Below are 17,147 nucleotides of genomic sequence, written 5' to 3'. Positions count from 1 at the left end.
AACTTAGCAGTCCTACAAATTTTGCTGTATAATCTAAATTTTGCTGTTTATTATAAATCTGTTATTCATAATTTTCATTAATTACAACTTATGTTTAAGTTTGAAAATTAAAAATTTTATCTCACCGTATGTAGGGGGAAAAATGCAACACTAAATTAGAAAGTTCTTTTGCTTTGATAGCAGAATCATGCTGTCCTATCAGAGAATGGGAAGAAAATTCAAGATTAAAAAATTACAAAAAGGGATGTATAAATGTTTTATACTCTGCCCCAAAGAAATTATCAGTCTAAATACATAAAAGACAAGGCCTGTGCCTCTTGATCCGAAGGTAGAAAATAACTGACTTTCCAAAGTAGATTTTTTAGTGTATTCTGGATTCTTAATTTATTTAAAAATGTATATATTGAAAAGACTTAAAGTACTTCAGAAAGATTAATTTCTTAGCTCCACATGTGCTAGCCTCTTGTTTTTATCCAAAATACCCATTCTTAAAATTTATGAAAGCAGTTGTTTCTTTAAGTCAAGTAGAAGAAAAGTTTTGAGATTATACTACCTTTTTTTTTCTAGGTAGTAATTACAGTGAAAAATGTGATGTCTTCAGCTGGGGTATTATCCTTTGGGAAGTGATAACGCGTCGGAAACCTTTTGATGAGATTGGTGGCCCAGCTTTCCGGATCATGTGGGCTGTTCACAATGGTTCGTGAAAAGAAATTTTTCTTGAATGTAGTTTGTATGTTTTCTATTTGGAAAATTGTTCCTGTCCCCTTCCCCAAAGGAGACCATTTATTTCTAACATTAAAATGGATAGTCTTTGTTACCACAGTACTTTCCTATTACCAGTCTCCACCCCTCTCCCTGCCCCAGAGTCCAGCAGGGCAGGGTTGGGAGCAGTCCTAGCATTCACATGGGACTGAGGACATTTGCTGGCTGTGCTGATTAGGGAAAGGCTGTCAGTGCACAAACAGAGCCAGCTGTCTAGGTTGCCTCTCTCTTAGTGATAGAGAAGCATCGGACTAGACTGTGGAAAAAATAAAATAAATACATAAATAAAATCTTTCACATGGTTAAGATAACTGGGGAGTAATAACCTTTTCCTCCTGAGGAGGCAAGGGTCTCACAGAGGAGAGAAAGCAAAGAATGAAAGTTGTTACTTAAGCTCATAGGCAAAACGCAAAGTGCTTCTCATACCCTTTCCTTTTATATTGTCACCCATCCTTATGAAATGAGTCCTATTGCCTCATTTTACCAATTAGAAAACTGAGACCTAGAAAGGTTAAATAACTTGCCCAAGATCCAGGATTAGTTACATGGTAGAGCTGGGATTCAAATCCAGATCTTTCTGACTTGAATGCCTATAAGTCATATTGACTTCTGGAGTCAATGTCCTTGCTTCCCTCCTGTTCCTTTTATTCCTCTAATAATGATGTTTTTAACCAGATATGATGTTAGAATGCATCCTCTCCATTAATAAAGTTACTTCACATTTGCTTTGGGAAAATAAGCTCTTCATGAAGTTATTTAACCTTCCTAACTTTAGTATCCCTCTCAGTTACTTCATTTCTATCAGATTATTATAATCGTTCTGATTAATGACATTTTTATATCTTATTTCAGAAGTGATAAAAACAAATATCTGCCTGCTATTTAGGTCATTCATAGACTTATCAAACAGTGCCATCATCTAAGTAATCTTAGCTATTTTTACCAGTTTCCCATACTGCCTTTAATGTTACTACCTTTAGTGTTGTAGATAATGCTAGAACATTGACCAAGAAAGTTTGCTTTCTTTCTATCAGTTGTCAGTAAATGATTGAATATCAGTGAATTAAGGAGTAAAAGAACTAACTTGTTAATTGATAAAATTGTTAATTGATAAAATTATAAAAATCTCCTTATATTTGAGGACTTCTTTAAGTAGGAACCTTACTAATAATATTACACGTTTGGTAATTACAAAAGGTTGGCAGTTTTCAGCTTGTGAAATGCAAAATGACCCTCCCCACAAAAGGGTCATTTGGTAGTCAGTGAGTATAACACTATAGTAGACCCTTTTTTAGATATGGAAGATGATTTTTCAAACCCATTTGCAATTGAATCTGAAAAATGCAATTCAAGAAAGGTTTTCTCAAGCCACCATTTTACTTTTCTTAACACATTAAGCCATTGTTATTTGTTAAAAGAGTGTTTATAACAAATCAAATATTGTTAATTCTCAGTCTTACCATAATGTACTATAAAAATTTTTATTTAACTTTTTAAAAGATGTAGTTTCCCCTTTATGAAAGTGTACATCGATAGAATTAAATGTTAACCTAAAGGACAGAAAGCGTACTTTTTTACTCTAAATTATAAATCATAAATTACAGGATCTATAAAATAAATACTGCTTTGGAAATACATATAAAAAGCTTGCACCATTCTTTGGGTAAATACATTGTTTCCCCCCTTCTCTAATTTTCAATTATAGGTACTCGACCACCACTGATCAAAAATTTACCTAAGCCCATTGAGAGCCTGATGACTCGTTGTTGGTCTAAAGATCCTTCTCAGCGCCCTTCAATGGAGGAAATTGTGAAAATAATGACTCACTTGATGCGGGTATAATCCTTCTTTTGAGGGGCTTTGGATTTAGGGGAATTTAATGTATGCTGAGTTTTAATGGGATTTTAAAGTAAAAGAAACATTATCACTATATTGTGCTTTATACTTTCTGTATTTTCTAAATTAGAATGAGCATTCATTACTCCTATAATCACAAGAGGAAATGTTATTTTGAGGGAGAAATCTAGTTCTTTATAATGGGAAGAAGACCAGACTAGGTTTCTGGACTTGCTTTTCTGCTTACATTAGTGAACAAGTATGTTTGTTTATGGGCCTGTTGCCTCATCTGTAATGTGAAAGAAACTGAATTAAATTATCTCTGAAGCCTTCACAGGACTTAGATACATTTGACTCCAATACATGCTAAACTAAATTTTAGGGTTTTTTATACTGATCTTCATCAATCATTCAATCATTTATATAAGACAGGAGAGAGATTCCATTCTCAGGCACATTTATTTGAGTGATTTTTACTATTCAGTTTTTGTTGCATATTTTCAGGTTTTCATATGCTAATAAAAAATTAAACTAGGATTTATAGACTTTTAATACAGAAGAATTCTTAAAAAATGGTTATCAAATTTTTCTAGTCTATAAATTAAACACTTTTAGAATTATTTGAAATACTTTAGGCCTCTAGTTTTTGATATACTAGCAAAAACTGTCAAGTGGTACCTTGGCTTTAAAAAGTATAAGTACTTAGGAAAATACCCGAATTTCAGAACAGTTTGTTCAGTAGAAGAATCTTGCAATCTCCTTAAATATAGATGAAGTGATGTTCTAAATGATGAAAGATTAAATTTGTTCAGTCTATTGAAAATTACTTAGGCAAAGCAGGCTGACCTACTCTGATTAAAGTTTACCATCATATTTGAATACCAGCTATGTTATAGAGAACTCTAGTCCCTAAAGCTATGTACATAAGAAAACAACCTAGTCTCCGTAGTCAGATAACTTAAAATTTTGTGATATATGAATTGTTTGAATTATGAGTGTGTTTATACATGCTTTGTCTAATTTGAGGTGCATACATTTCCTTTTTTTTCCCCTAAGTTCTAATTTTTTGGTCCAGTTAATACTTTTAACATTATGTCTCCAATTTGTAGAAAGACATCCATAATCTATCCTCTTGATATTTAAAATATTAGTTCCAACAATTATTCTTTAGTATACCAGTCTCAGTTGTCAGACTAACAACGATTGCAACAATTTGGAAGTTTACATCAATGCTATAAGAACATAGATGTGTTTTAAATAATTATGAGGAATGATACTCTTCTATTTCATATGCTCCTCTAGAGAAATATTTGTTGTTTTCTTTAAAACTATCTAGACTCCATGTAAAATAGATTCTTAGGTAGGTGCATGGCATTGATCACACTTGAAATTCAAGAAGGAATGCAGTATCATCATCTTTGTAAAATCAAAAACTTAAGCAACTACAAATTCAGTATATACCTTAGAGAAAATAAAGTATCATCTTTGCTATAGTCAGATCCCATGACAAGGAAATAATTCAGATATACTCTTTAGGTTAATCTTAGCAGGATTTAATTTGTATTAAAGTAATTTTAAACTGTGATTTACTTTTATATATATAGTATTTTCCAGGAGCAGATGAGCCGTTACAGTATCCTTGTCAGTATTCAGATGAAGGACAGAGCAACTCTGCCACCAGTACAGGTGAATGGATGGATAGAAAGAGTAATAACTTGATTTTTTTTTAATCTATTCCCATGAAATTATAATCAAGAAGCAATGAATGATGTCTCCATTTGCATTTTAATTCCTTCATTTCATATGATTGACTGCAGTTTGAGTTTCCAGGTGCATCATTCTTCATGAAGCACCCAGATTAAAGAGTTATTGAAGACTGGCTTCCAACTCTTCGAATTTTTGCAGTTATGCATAAAAAGATTGGATACAGTATTGCTGTGAATGTCATTCTTAATTTGAAAAATAATTTTCACATGGATGTGCTAGATCAAGTAGTATTAGAAATTATTGAAAATGTATATATTTCTTCATGATTTAGTTCTCTTCAATACTCTTAAAGAAGCTGTGTTTAGTTAAAAGTTCCCTGTTTTCTAAAATATGAAGTAGTAGTGGGATATGTAGTTTGTACTCATCAAAAAAGTTATAGAAATAACATTGTAATTGGAAATATTGTATTTCTCAAAATATAATGGCATTATAAGCATTTCACTATTAACACTAAAAGGTATGTGTGTACGTATACACATATATTTACCCTGCACTTAAAATTTTATTTTTATTAACAAATGTTTTTATTGGTCTATTTTTCCCACCTCAAGAATGGTTTTATTTATTTTAAGCTAGTTTACTGTTTGACTAGTTATTCTCAAATTCCAGTTTTACTGAAAATGTTCAGTAAAAATATGAATAATTTTTAGCTTTCTAGCCCCTCTCCTAAACTTGCTTGGCTAAACCACAAGCCTGATTAAATCCAACACTCAGCTTCCTCCTTGCCTTGCAGCTGAATGGGGCTGGAGACAGCACATGTGTACCATCCTTACATGCGTATTTAGTGCTGCTGGACAGTTGTCCTGTATTTTAGTTCATCTCCTCTCTCCTAGATGTCTTTGTTTTATACCTTAGCTTCTCCTCGAACTTCAGACACCCCCTTTCCACTCCTCATTCTCAGCTGACCTTGTTCTCTTGAGTAAATTGGAGTAATCGAGAAGGCAGCTTCCACAACTTCCCTCACTATGTCCACCCACCTACCTGCATCTGTGCCCATCTACTCTGCATTTTCTTCATTTACCAGTTACTATGGCTGACATGCTTCTAGCCAAAAGCAAACCTTTTTACTTGTCCATTATATCCCATCTGCCCTTCCCAGAAATTCTCTCCTCTTTTATATCATCAATTTTAGCCTTTCTACTGGCATCATTCCCGGAGCATATATAGTCTGTATTTGCATTCTCTAGCTTCTCTCTTGTGCTGACTCCACTCAGACTTACATTATACCACTACTCTTGTCAAGGTCACTAGTTACCTCTACATTGCTAAATCTAAGGAATGATTTTCAGTTCTCATCTTTGACTCCTGGCAGCATTTGAAGTAGTTCATTGCACTTTCCTTCTTAAAGCACTTTCTTCAGTCGGTCTCCAAGATACCATACTAGCCTATATCTCTGGCCATTTGTTCTCACTTTTCTTTCTTTCTTTTTTTTGGGGGGGGTACTCTTTTTCTCTTATGTTTCACTTTGGATAGTTTCTATTCTTCCTTCCTTCCTTCCTCCCTCCTTCCCTCCCCTTCTTTCCTCTCTCACTCCCTTCATTCCTTCCTCCTCTTCCTTCTCTTCTCTCTTTCCTTTCCCGGCTTCGCAGAAAAGTATGTTCTTTGCTAGTTATTCCTCACATCCCCAACCTATAAATGTCAGAGTGCCCAGGGCCTCTTCATTTGGCCTCTTCACTTATGCATCTACACTCATTTCCTTGGTAACCCCATCCACTATTACAGCTTTATATGCCATCCATTTGCTGGTATTTTTCTCCATCCCATATGCAAACTCTATACTCATCTCTCCAACTACTTTCTTTATCTCTAATAGGAACTCAAACTTAACATTTTCCAAATTGAGTTCCTGATACTTCCTTCAAACTCACTCCTCTATAATCTTCCCCGTCTTTTTTAGTAGCCCTCAGTTCTACTACCTCAGGCTAAAAATCCTAAGTTATTCTTGACTATTAGAAGACTATTTAGGCTTCTTGGTTCCTTTTTTGTGCTATCCTTAAGTTTCATTTAAAATGTGTTTGTTTTGAGATATCTTCATTAGCTTGAAAACTCTTATTTTATTTCTATTTATGTATTGCCAGTTTAGAAAATAATTTTAAGTTACATGTTATTGAATAAAGCATTCGTACTATTACCAACCTGTAGTAATAAATGTTCCTTCTTTCCTAGGCTCTTTCATGGACATTGCTTCTACAAATACCAGTAATAAAAGTGACACTAATATGGAGCAAGTTCCTGCCACAAATGATACTATTAAACGCTTAGAATCAAAATTATTGAAAAATCAGGCAAAGCAACAGGTTCGTTGTTATTAAAAATAAAATTGAATGATAGTCTTACCAGTAGTCATAATATTATACTAGCTGAAATTAATTTTTTGCCATCTTCTATCATATGAATCCTTAATCTTCTTCCTGAAGCAGAGAGGTGAGCTTAAAAAGAGAGAAATATAATGAGATTATCAGATTATCCTTACCATTTATTAAAATTCTTTTCCCTTTCATTGATTGCTACCTTTGCCAACTCTGTAACTTCCTCCCTATGATAAGTCCAAACTTTAATGGTTGATGGTTAAAAGTGTAAAATGGATGTTTCAGCTGCACTGGCCAGTTAAAGGAGTTGTCCTAAATCTGTCATTTCATGTTGTTCATATTTGTTATATTCTTGCCATTGTTTGTTTAAAAATATTTTAAGGAGTGATTTTATTCATCTTACTTGAGACATTTAGGTTAATAATTGGGGCATTTAACTCCCAACTGTAATGACGGTCTTTTCATACAAACAGGTCGTGTCTGCAGCTTGCTGTCCCTTACCCCTGTAGTTCCCTCTCCTGAAAATTTCCCTCTTCAGAGCAGTACAGGATCCTTAAGAATCCCACTTGGCATCTTCCTCCTAGGCTGCCCAAGATTTCGAAATCAAAAGAACTTCAGTAATTCAGATTGATCTGTAATTTTAACAGAGTGAATCTGGACGTTTAAGCTTGGGAGCTTCCCGTGGGAGCAGCATGGAGAGCTTACCCCCAACATCTGAGGGCAAGAGAATGAGTGCTGACATGTCTGAAATAGAAGCTAGGATTGCTGCGACCACAGGTAAAAAGGAACCACAAGTCTGAAGAGAGTGAAAATGTATATAAGCCATTTTGACATGGTAGTTTCAGTCGTTTCCATGGGGATATAAGAAATTTTTGTGCCTTATGTATTATTTTTAAAGCAGGAAGTAGGTTTACAATATATTTTTGTAAGCTTCTAGCAATACTTTATGCATTTATCTCAAATTCCAAATAAGAAAGGTATGACTTGTAAAATTATTTGCATTATAAAATATACCTTCCTAACTAGATTTTATCAAATGTAATTCTTTCTGCTCAAAAATGAGCTGAAAGTCTAAGTGAGAAACTGAAATTTTGCCAAAACTAGAATGCTTTAGATTTTCAGTGATTCTGTTAGATTTTTGTGCTGAACTCAAATAATAGCAAATATTTTGTTTTGAAGTCAGCAGAAAATTGTACTCCAGAGCCAAATATGATTTGGCCTTACTGTTGGCTCCTTCTTCCTTCCAGTGGCAAAAATAGCTAAGCTGGTTGTGGGTAGTTCTTTTAGTTGTATAACAAAAAATGATAATTTTGTTGGATCTTGAAAAAGCCAGCATTTACATTCCATTTCTTATCATTATTAATAATGGAAGAACTGGTTAGCACAAAAACAATTACATGTTTGGTGTCCTAAGTAAACAGACAACCTTCTTGTCTAACCAGGTTTCATTTTAGTAATGCCAATTTAATTTGGAGGGTTTGTTTCTGATTTTTCCCAGGGATGGAGGGGAGCTGATTATAAAAGTAAACTCATTTCTGTTGTGAAAAATGTGGAAATGTAAACAAGCCAAAAAAATCAAACTTGAAAAATTACCTCACTCAGACATAAACACTTAACATTTTAGTATATTTACCTCTAGTCTCTTAACTATATTTGTGTATAAATATGTATTTCCTTGTATATTTGCATATATATTTTTTAACTTAGCTAACCAGGTTTTATTTTTTAGGGTTTTTTTTTCCATTTATTTGGTTTTTTTTTCTAAATAGAATATTGTCGTTGTGTGTGGAGCTCTTTTCAGAAAGAAGTTGTCAAGATGAACCGTCATACTAGCCTTCAACTAATCATGGTCACTGATTTTATCAGCTAGCATTAGAATCCGTTAGATATAACAGAATATCCAAAATAACAGTGTCTGTAACACATAAGCCTTATTTTTCACACATAAACAAGTCTGGAGGTAGGCTCCATGATCATTAGGCAACTGGTCTCCTCCTGTCCCTGTGCAACAACCCCTATTGGATGGGCTCCATCCTCAAGGTTACCTTGTGATCCAGAATGGCTGTTAGGGTTCTAGTCATCACTTCCACATGCCAGGCAGCAGGAAGGAAGAAATAGGGGAAGGGCAAAAGGATATCCACATTCTTGAAGGAGCTTTCCCAAAAGTCCCTCCTAACAATTTTTACATGGATGTCATTGGCCGGAGTAATGTGGTCAGATGGCTACACATAGCTCCAAGGCAAGGAGGGATCTATGGTCTTTTATCTGGGAACTTTACAGTCCTAAATAAAATTGGGTCTGTTGCAAAGAGAAAAGGGAAAAATAGAGATTGGTGGGGGGACTAGCAGTCTGCCACAGTTGTATCTTCAGAAACTGTCAAGTCGAGTGGAAGTCACCAGCCACTTACAACCCCTTCTGGTCTCCATGAGTCACAAGTATTTCTTTGGTGCATGGTTGTCTCAGTGTAGTGTCAGATGAACCCTGCTCACAGGGACATACCCTCACACTTTGGGGAGCCTTTTTCACTTCAGAGATGCTATTCAAGATAGATCTGCCTAGTACTAATTGCTACCCTAAAACAGAAAATAGTATTATAATAATAGTTTTATGTCTTTGCTAGTATCATTTTTCTAGTCAAGCACTGGTTTATAATTATTCTTTATAGAAATGATATTTCACTAGAATAAAGATAACCACACACATTAAAATTATCCTATTCTTTCTGCCTAAATGCAGAACAAATGCTATTGTACATCCTTTGAATTTTATGCAAATTAAATTTTTTAGTGAACTGTCTTAACGTGGAAAGATTCGTACTCCCCAGCCTGTCTACGACTTTCATGTTTAGTGGAAATGTACCCTAAACTTTGGAAACTATAGTAAATATTCAGTTTACTAGAAATATTTATAGGTATTTATAATTACAAAAGCATACACATTTCATACTTTGATTCAATAATGATTATTTAATAATTGGATTTTACTTTATAGCACACTTCAAGAAACACCTAACTTGAACATGTATTCCTGTGTTTGTGTAATTAAAACACATATGGCAGCTTATTTCTTTTTAACTCCTCCCTTCCTTCCCTCCCACTTCCCTCCCACCCCCATCACATATCAGTGGTTTCACTTAGGTAGACTGTTTCTGTAAACACACTTGAAATTTAGCTTCCTCATTACCCTGCAGCTTTGTCTCTGTCCTTTTTCTTTTCCTGCTAATTAAAACCAGTGTGTGAAACATCTTGGTAGTTGTTTGCTTTTTAATCACACCTTTTCTAAGCATGGATGAAAAGTTAGATAGTTCTGCATGCCATTCTGCATGAAATGTTATTAACATAACTATTTGAAAATTATCCTATTTTTGTAGTTAATCGTTTTCTGTGTTACTATTTGTGGTTGTTTGCATGTATACTGTATATATGTGTTTTTGCAGCCTATCCCAAGCCTAAACGGGGCCACCGTAAAACCGCTTCATTTGGCAACATTCTGGATGTCCCTGAGATCGTCGTATCAGGTATCATAGACCACTTGAATTGGTCTAATAGCTGTGGAACCGGAATAATGATCCCTGGTACTTTGAAAATGCTTTTTGCTCCAATTTTTATAGGACATGAAAATAGATACCTTGCATGCAGTAATTAGGGAGACAGATTGAAAACTGTGCATTTATTCTGAAACGAGCTTGAAAAGATACCTCAGCTCTCCAATCATGAGGAAAAAATGGAAGACAGAGTAAACCTTTACATAAAAAAGAACACTAACCCAGAATTTTAGCAGCTTCATCTTTTCTTTTAAGTGAGCATGAGCTAAACCCCGACCATTTTTGCACCCAGCAGAAAGAGGAAACAACTATTTTAAATTTTTCGTTGTCCTTGGCTCTTCTCCTTCCTCAGTTAACTACTTTTTGGGCTCCCTGTCTAGGCTTTCTATCCTAGCCTCTTTCTGTTGGTAGCAAGTAAACACGAAGTTGAGAGAAGACAGTTGCTAAATAACCATTTTTCCTTAACCTAGAAAACCAAAACAAAGTAAAACTAAATGATATTTGCTGTTTTGCAGGGTATCTTGCCAAAGAATCATGTAAAATAAATGGTCAATTCTGGTTCTTACTTACGTATTATATAAGAAAATCTCATAAATTATAAATTACATGTTTTTATACCTAACTTACACATGGTACTTTAGGTCTCAAATTGAGAAACTGATTTTATTTCTTACAGTGAACATTTTATAGATAAATATAAATCACCATTTTTAATAGAAACTTAAATGACATATTGACCTTCTATATTGGTTAACATGTGTTATCGAAATTATCATTTATTTATCCCTCTGCTTTAGGTTTTCCTCTACCTCTTTACCCAAAATCTTAATAAAGAAATATATAATATTTTCCATACACATTCATGAGTGTGATTTGGATGAATTCTTTAGCACTCTGTCCTTTGCCTATGATTATGCTTTTAGCATAGTGTTTGTATTATAGTTGAATACTTCATGGTTCTTCTCTACTAAACTGAAAACTGTGAGGATAGAGACCATGGTTTATTGATTATTCTGTTGTTGTTATTATTGATTGTATCAGCAGTAGCTGGTTCAATGCTTCACATATTGAACATATTAACATGATATTTAATAAATATGTATTTATTAAATAAATAAGCCATTATTGAGCATCACCACTGGCTAGGAACTAGTATACAAAAATACAAATTATATAATTCTTATGTGTCTATGCAAAACTATTTTATATTAGAGTAATTTTTCATTGGTTATCAAAGGGGTTTCTTATTTTACAACATTATTACTATTGCTATTCAAAGAATAGACTTAATCCATTTTTATATAGTAATTTTTATTTATTGAGTCTGGACTGCTTTAGGAATTAACAAAGTACTTGGGATCATTTTACCTCCATGATGAAAGGTACTATGTATGTATAAGGCAGTAATACTTTGATAAAGAAGTGGCAATGTTTAAGCTTACATAGTGCTGAGCTGTGATTATGGGCAAGCATTAAGAACATAAATATGGCAATATAGCCAATACTATACAAGATAATGGGGGAGGGAGAAAAGGGGAAAGAATAATAGTTTACAGCTGACAAGTGCTACTGGCATACAGTGGGCAGAGGCCAGGGATGCTGCTAAACATCCTACAGTATACAAGACAGCCCTCAACAACAAAGAATTATCCAGCTCAAAATGTCTACAGTGCCAAGGCTGAGAAACCCTGGTTAGATGTCCTTTGTGGCCTGCAAAGTAGCTTAATAACTTACATCATCTTAATTGATCTTCATGACAGCCTTGTATCTAGGTTATCAGATGAAATTATAGCTATTTTTTTACAATTGAAGAGCTTAGATCTGATGATGTTGAGTAGTTTTCCCAGAATTACACAGTCCAGATCTTCTAATTCCAAATCACCGGCATTTTCTGCTCTCAGAGAAGATAGACTAATTCTGTCTTGCTCCTCTTTAGGGTTCATATTAAGGAGAGCTCTTAGCCAGGGAGACCCTCTTTTATGACATTGGGTCCTATATAGTCAGGAAACCTAGAATCTCTTAATTGCCAGAGCAACAGTGCTATTCAAATGAAAATATTCAATAATAGCTTTTATTAAATATTCTTGTTAGTTTTTTTTTTAGATATCCAAACATTAACTTAATCTGTTGTACTTTCTTTAATACAAGAATACAAGCTCTGGAATTGAAACTGATGGACATAAAAGCCAAACATCAATGTGTTTCTAGGTCATATTTATATAAAATTAAGTATAAAAATATAGCTCACCCTTTGTGAATATCTCAAATTTCCTGCATGGCACTTTAATTATAAAGGAAGATGATATTTCCCAGATTTCGTAATAACTTACAGAACTTTTTTGCTGTAAGTGGATTTCCCACAAGTTCTGTGGTATTACCAAATACTTCTTGATATATCCAAACTCTTATTAATTAGCATTGGAACCCAGTTGTAAGCATTTTTTTAAAATACAGCTTTCTTTTTTTAATCTGTACAGAAAGTAGTTTCAATAATACTTCCCTTTGGCCAAGTGCAATATATGCTGAGTCTAATGTACTTCTTGGAATGAACAGCCTCTCTTAATAAGAGCATTCTTTCAAGCATCACAAAAGTTTTCACGTGTACATCTTTATAATGACAAAAATGTCTAACCTAATCATAGGTAAAGAAACATAAAGACCCTAATCTAATCTTGTTTTTTTTTTTGCTTGCTCTTCAAACTGTTATGTATTATGCCATTTTTCAGATGTGGAAGAAAAAGCAACTTAAGGCTAACAACAATGTTCATCAATTTAATAGTTTCTCCAGTCATGCAGAAATTGACCTTTAATCCTTCAGGATTCTCTCTGGATCACAATACAGTTTTTTATACCGCGTCTACCTGATTCCTAGCTCTGAAGAAGTATTGGCAAATTTTGGTGGGGTAACCCTCCTTTCTTCTGCTTCCCACTGTCCACCTGCCCTTAAAGTGTGAGCTATAGATCAGTCTGGCTCCTTATTACCAAGCAAGACCCAAGTTAAGAGCAAATTACCAGCAGAGTACATATGACATTTTCCTGACTCTTCATTTGTGGAGAAGATCCTGCCAAGTAGCAGTATGCTACCTAAGCAAAGTAAATGTAAATGTGGAAGATTCCTACCCTGGATTTAGACCATTTAACCTGCAATTTTCTAATACATTTGCTTATTGAACACTATAAGCTGATAAGTTGGAATGGGCTTTGAGAAAAGTAAATAGGCTTTCTTAAATATTTTCCATTAAAACTTGATTTTTAAAAAGCATAATCCTTCTCCTTTTCAACTAGTACTTTTTAATTTGTTGTACTTCTATTTGCAGAATAGAGAATGGGTGGCAGATTATTGGATTTTTCAAGTTTTTCTAAATATTTTTTCTTCTAGGGCTTTAATAAGGGCAATAAGAATGCAGATCTTTGCTTGGATTTTCTTTGCTTTCCTCCACATTTTGTGTTTGTTGCTATCCAAGCTTCCAAGAATCTATTTTTCTCCTGCCTTCATCTCAAATACACAAATGAAATAGGGATTGTGATTTTGAAAGTATATCATATATTCTGATAATAACAGTTCTTTTGATGTTAGGAAAATACCTAAATTTTACCTTTTTTTTAAATCCAAATATCAAAAGATGAACAGGTAATATGCCTAAAAATTACAGAAAAGGAGCAACAACCTTTTCCAGTTTAAAGCATAGAGTAAGAGAATGAGTAGTTAAGAAAGCAAATTTTGTTCATGTTTGTGGCATCGGTAGTCAAGGAAGATCAGCAGTCCTGCTCTTGAGTCTTTGTGTGAGTAGTTATAGTACTTAAGGAAATCAACTATGATTACAATGCATTTTGAAACCCACTGGAAAAAAATACTGATGTGTACATACATACATACTACCTATAAAAGGTTTAATTGAAACATTAGTCTTCACATTTCCACTCTAATATAAAATTTGTTGTACATAGTTTATACCAGCTTGATTGCTATTATAAAATGAAATGAATTTCCAAAATGTGATTTGCAGAAGTAAAATTTTCCAAATACTGATATTATAATATATTAGAAATATATCTTGAGAAAATTAGCTAAACTGGAAAATTTTATAGAATATTTCTATTTAAGCAGTTTTGTTAATGCTATTATATCATAATCGATAACTCAGAATTTATTTCTTAGTTTAGACTAAATTATAATACATGATTTCATTTTAAGCACTTGAAAATTTTCTCATCCATTCTATAGATAAGCATTGCCTTGAAGAACTTCAATTTGAGAACCTTGAATAGTGTTGCTTCAATATACCTTTTGTTTTTTCTAAGCGTAAAATAATATGGCATAACATTTGAGATTGATAGAATGCCTTGACCAAAGAGGATTTTCTATCTTACATACTGTTCTAAAGGATATGATAAAGAAAATTGAATATACAAATGGTTTTGAATCAGTCTTACTGAAATATTTTAAATATTTTTGCCCAGTTCCTTGAAGAGCCTGAATTTTATTGATATTTATTGTTTATAATATCATCTTAAAGCTAAAAAGAAACCTTAGGTGTCTTTATGATTTCAGCTGTAGATCTTTCAGATGCAAACAATTCAATGAGTATTCACTTTTAATTTCCGTCAAGGACATTTATACAATATTGTATATTGGGGTTTTTGCCAAGAGTATGATAAATAGTAAAATGAGTAGAATGTGGAAAATCCAAACATATTCAACAGAAAAATAGATGAGTAGTTAGGTTTCTAATACTTGTGTGTTGTTGCCCTCCTTCAGAAGTTCCAAATATCAGAGCTTGACAGATTGACTTTGTAGAATGCTAGACAACTGGAATTAGAGATACTTTTCAAGGACACCTGGACGCTATTTTGCTTTCTCCACTGGGATGAAAATGTAATCTTTCTAATACTATATTTGGTTCAAGAGCTAGATATTAATGTTTGTAATCATTCCTTTAACTGGAAGTATGCAAATTATTAAATATTTCCTCCTGAAAAGTGCAGCACCGATACGAAGAGACAGTGAGAAAAAGAATTCAGTTTTTCTAGATCTGGCAAGTTCCTACCTTACACAGATAAGTGTCATTAGAAGTTGTTAACCTTTGACTGGGGATGCTGGGGCCCAAGGGGTGCTATACTATTAATAAGATACACTATACCAGTTTCTGTGATAGCCACTTCCCTTTTAATAAAATTCTGTATTTGTGTGGCTAATTAAATGGGGAAGTTAATGTGACCTTACAATGAATGCTTAGGTAATCTCTATACTATAGTGTAGTCTACTGAGATCACTTTTTGTAATCTAAAAATATCAAACTCTAACCTAATAAAGGTGGTTTATTAGAAAGCAAAAATCATCAGTAATAATTGTTTTCCTTTAATAGGAAAACAAAAAACACCACTGAAGGGCCTTTTTAATGAAAGAGCCAGAATTTGTTGGAATTAGTAAAGGAATATGAAATTTGTGGCGGCCTAAATGAGAACACGTGTTTAAAAAGTACATATTCAGTTTACTGTGAAGCAGTAATATAATACTGCAGTGCATCGTGCTGTACAGATTTTTAAAAATCTTGTGTATTTTACATATGAAGAGAACATTACGTCCTGTAATTTCTAATATTCAAAACTTACAAATCTCAAATTTTCCAACATTTAAGTTAAAAGATGTCTCCGGGAAAATGTAGTGTTGGTTTTTACATGAAAAGAAGAAAGTCTTCAGGAAGTTTGAGAAATAGAAAGATAAGAGTAGTGAAGGTAAGGAAAGCTATGAACTGAAACCAATAAAAAAAAAAAAGGAGTGACTTTGTGGGACCTAAGCCAGCAGTCTCTGGGAGAACTCTGATAAATATCAGCTCAGCTTTTTTGAAGAGGTGGATTCTGTCTTTATGACATTACTGTAAAAAGAACTGAATTGACCTATAAGCTGCCATTCTTCTCCCCCTTTCTATTTAGGGAGAGGTGGATTTAGGATGCACTGGCAATGTTGTATATTCTTTACTTAGAAATCATCCTTAAAAATGTGATTTGTTCTCTATCATGTCATGAAAGTTCAAGAATTCATTACTCAGGACATCATTTGCAGGTTTGAGATTCCTTGATCAGGCATCTGTTTACATTTGTGTTACCCTCATTTCTACTTCTTTTTTTCCTTTACACTACCATGTATAATGTAGGTATGCACATATCAAAGAAGCAAAAAAAATGTAAAATGAGTGAATTTCTAAATTTGTGTTCAGTTGCAGAAAAATTCAGAATCAACCCAAATTTGCTGAGAACACACTCAGTAATTTTCATTTGAAATAATAGGAGATTGGTATTTTTTACATTCATATTTCTAAATTATGGCTTAAAACTTAATATTGGAGCAACAAGTATTTGTTGATTGCAATCCTATTTTGCTTTGTCTGAACTATTTGCCAGATGGTTTCTGTTGTGGTTGTGCTAATCAAATGCCTTGCCTAATATCGCCTGCTTTGACTCGTGGTAGCTTGAAGATTTGTCATTTTATGGCATTTGTTAACTGTCAGCTCTTCTTTACCCTATTTCCGTAAAAGTTTTTACTTCCCTTTCTTCCTATCCCCTTGCCCCCACTCGCACCTAAATTTGAGTTCAGTTTTTGTTGTTATTGAAATGGTGATGTAATGGTTTATAGACACATGTGCTGGGTGGTTCCTCAGATTCACAAATGTTGCTGTGTTGCTAATCTGAAAAGAGAATTCCAGACACTTTTACAAGCCTGTCTCATCACCGCTAATTTTAGAATGAGTGTGTTGAATGAAATGTGCCTAAAATTGCTTATTAGTCATGGTGGTGGGGATCCTTTTTTTCCTCAGGAAACAGGGATAGTTGAAAGTATTCATAGAAGTAATCTAGTGTGTCTGATTCAATAAATGCACAGTTTGTTATTTTAATTTAAAATGGAATGTTGAAACTTTTTGGAATAAAAT

General features: G+C 33.6%; 1 protein-coding gene across 3 annotated transcripts in view; it reads left to right on the top strand.

The window, feature by feature from the left end:
* Window positions 1-17,147, top strand: part of MAP3K7 (mitogen-activated protein kinase kinase kinase 7) — a 61,393-nt gene that overhangs the window by 23,801 nt on the left and 20,445 nt on the right. For 2 of the 3 annotated variants that reach the window (XM_045544033.1, XM_045544034.1), the window contains exons 7-12: window positions 568-696; window positions 2,468-2,598; window positions 4,203-4,284; window positions 6,532-6,662; window positions 7,322-7,451; window positions 10,111-10,191. In XM_045544033.1, coding sequence (XP_045399989.1) covers window positions 568-696; window positions 2,468-2,598; window positions 4,203-4,284; window positions 6,532-6,662; window positions 7,322-7,451; window positions 10,111-10,191 — 684 coding nt within the window. The remainder of the gene's footprint in view (window positions 1-567; window positions 697-2,467; window positions 2,599-4,202; window positions 4,285-6,531; window positions 6,663-7,321; window positions 7,452-10,110; window positions 10,192-17,147) is intronic. The other variant, XM_045544035.1, reaches the window with a different exon arrangement.

The sequence above is a fragment of the Lemur catta genome, chromosome 2 (assembly GCF_020740605.2).
Source record: "Lemur catta isolate mLemCat1 chromosome 2, mLemCat1.pri, whole genome shotgun sequence".
NCBI classification, from domain to species: Eukaryota; Metazoa; Chordata; class Mammalia; order Primates; family Lemuridae; genus Lemur; species Lemur catta.
Note: the sequence above shows the minus strand (reverse complement) of the source record. Positions and strands in the feature narration are given on the sequence as shown.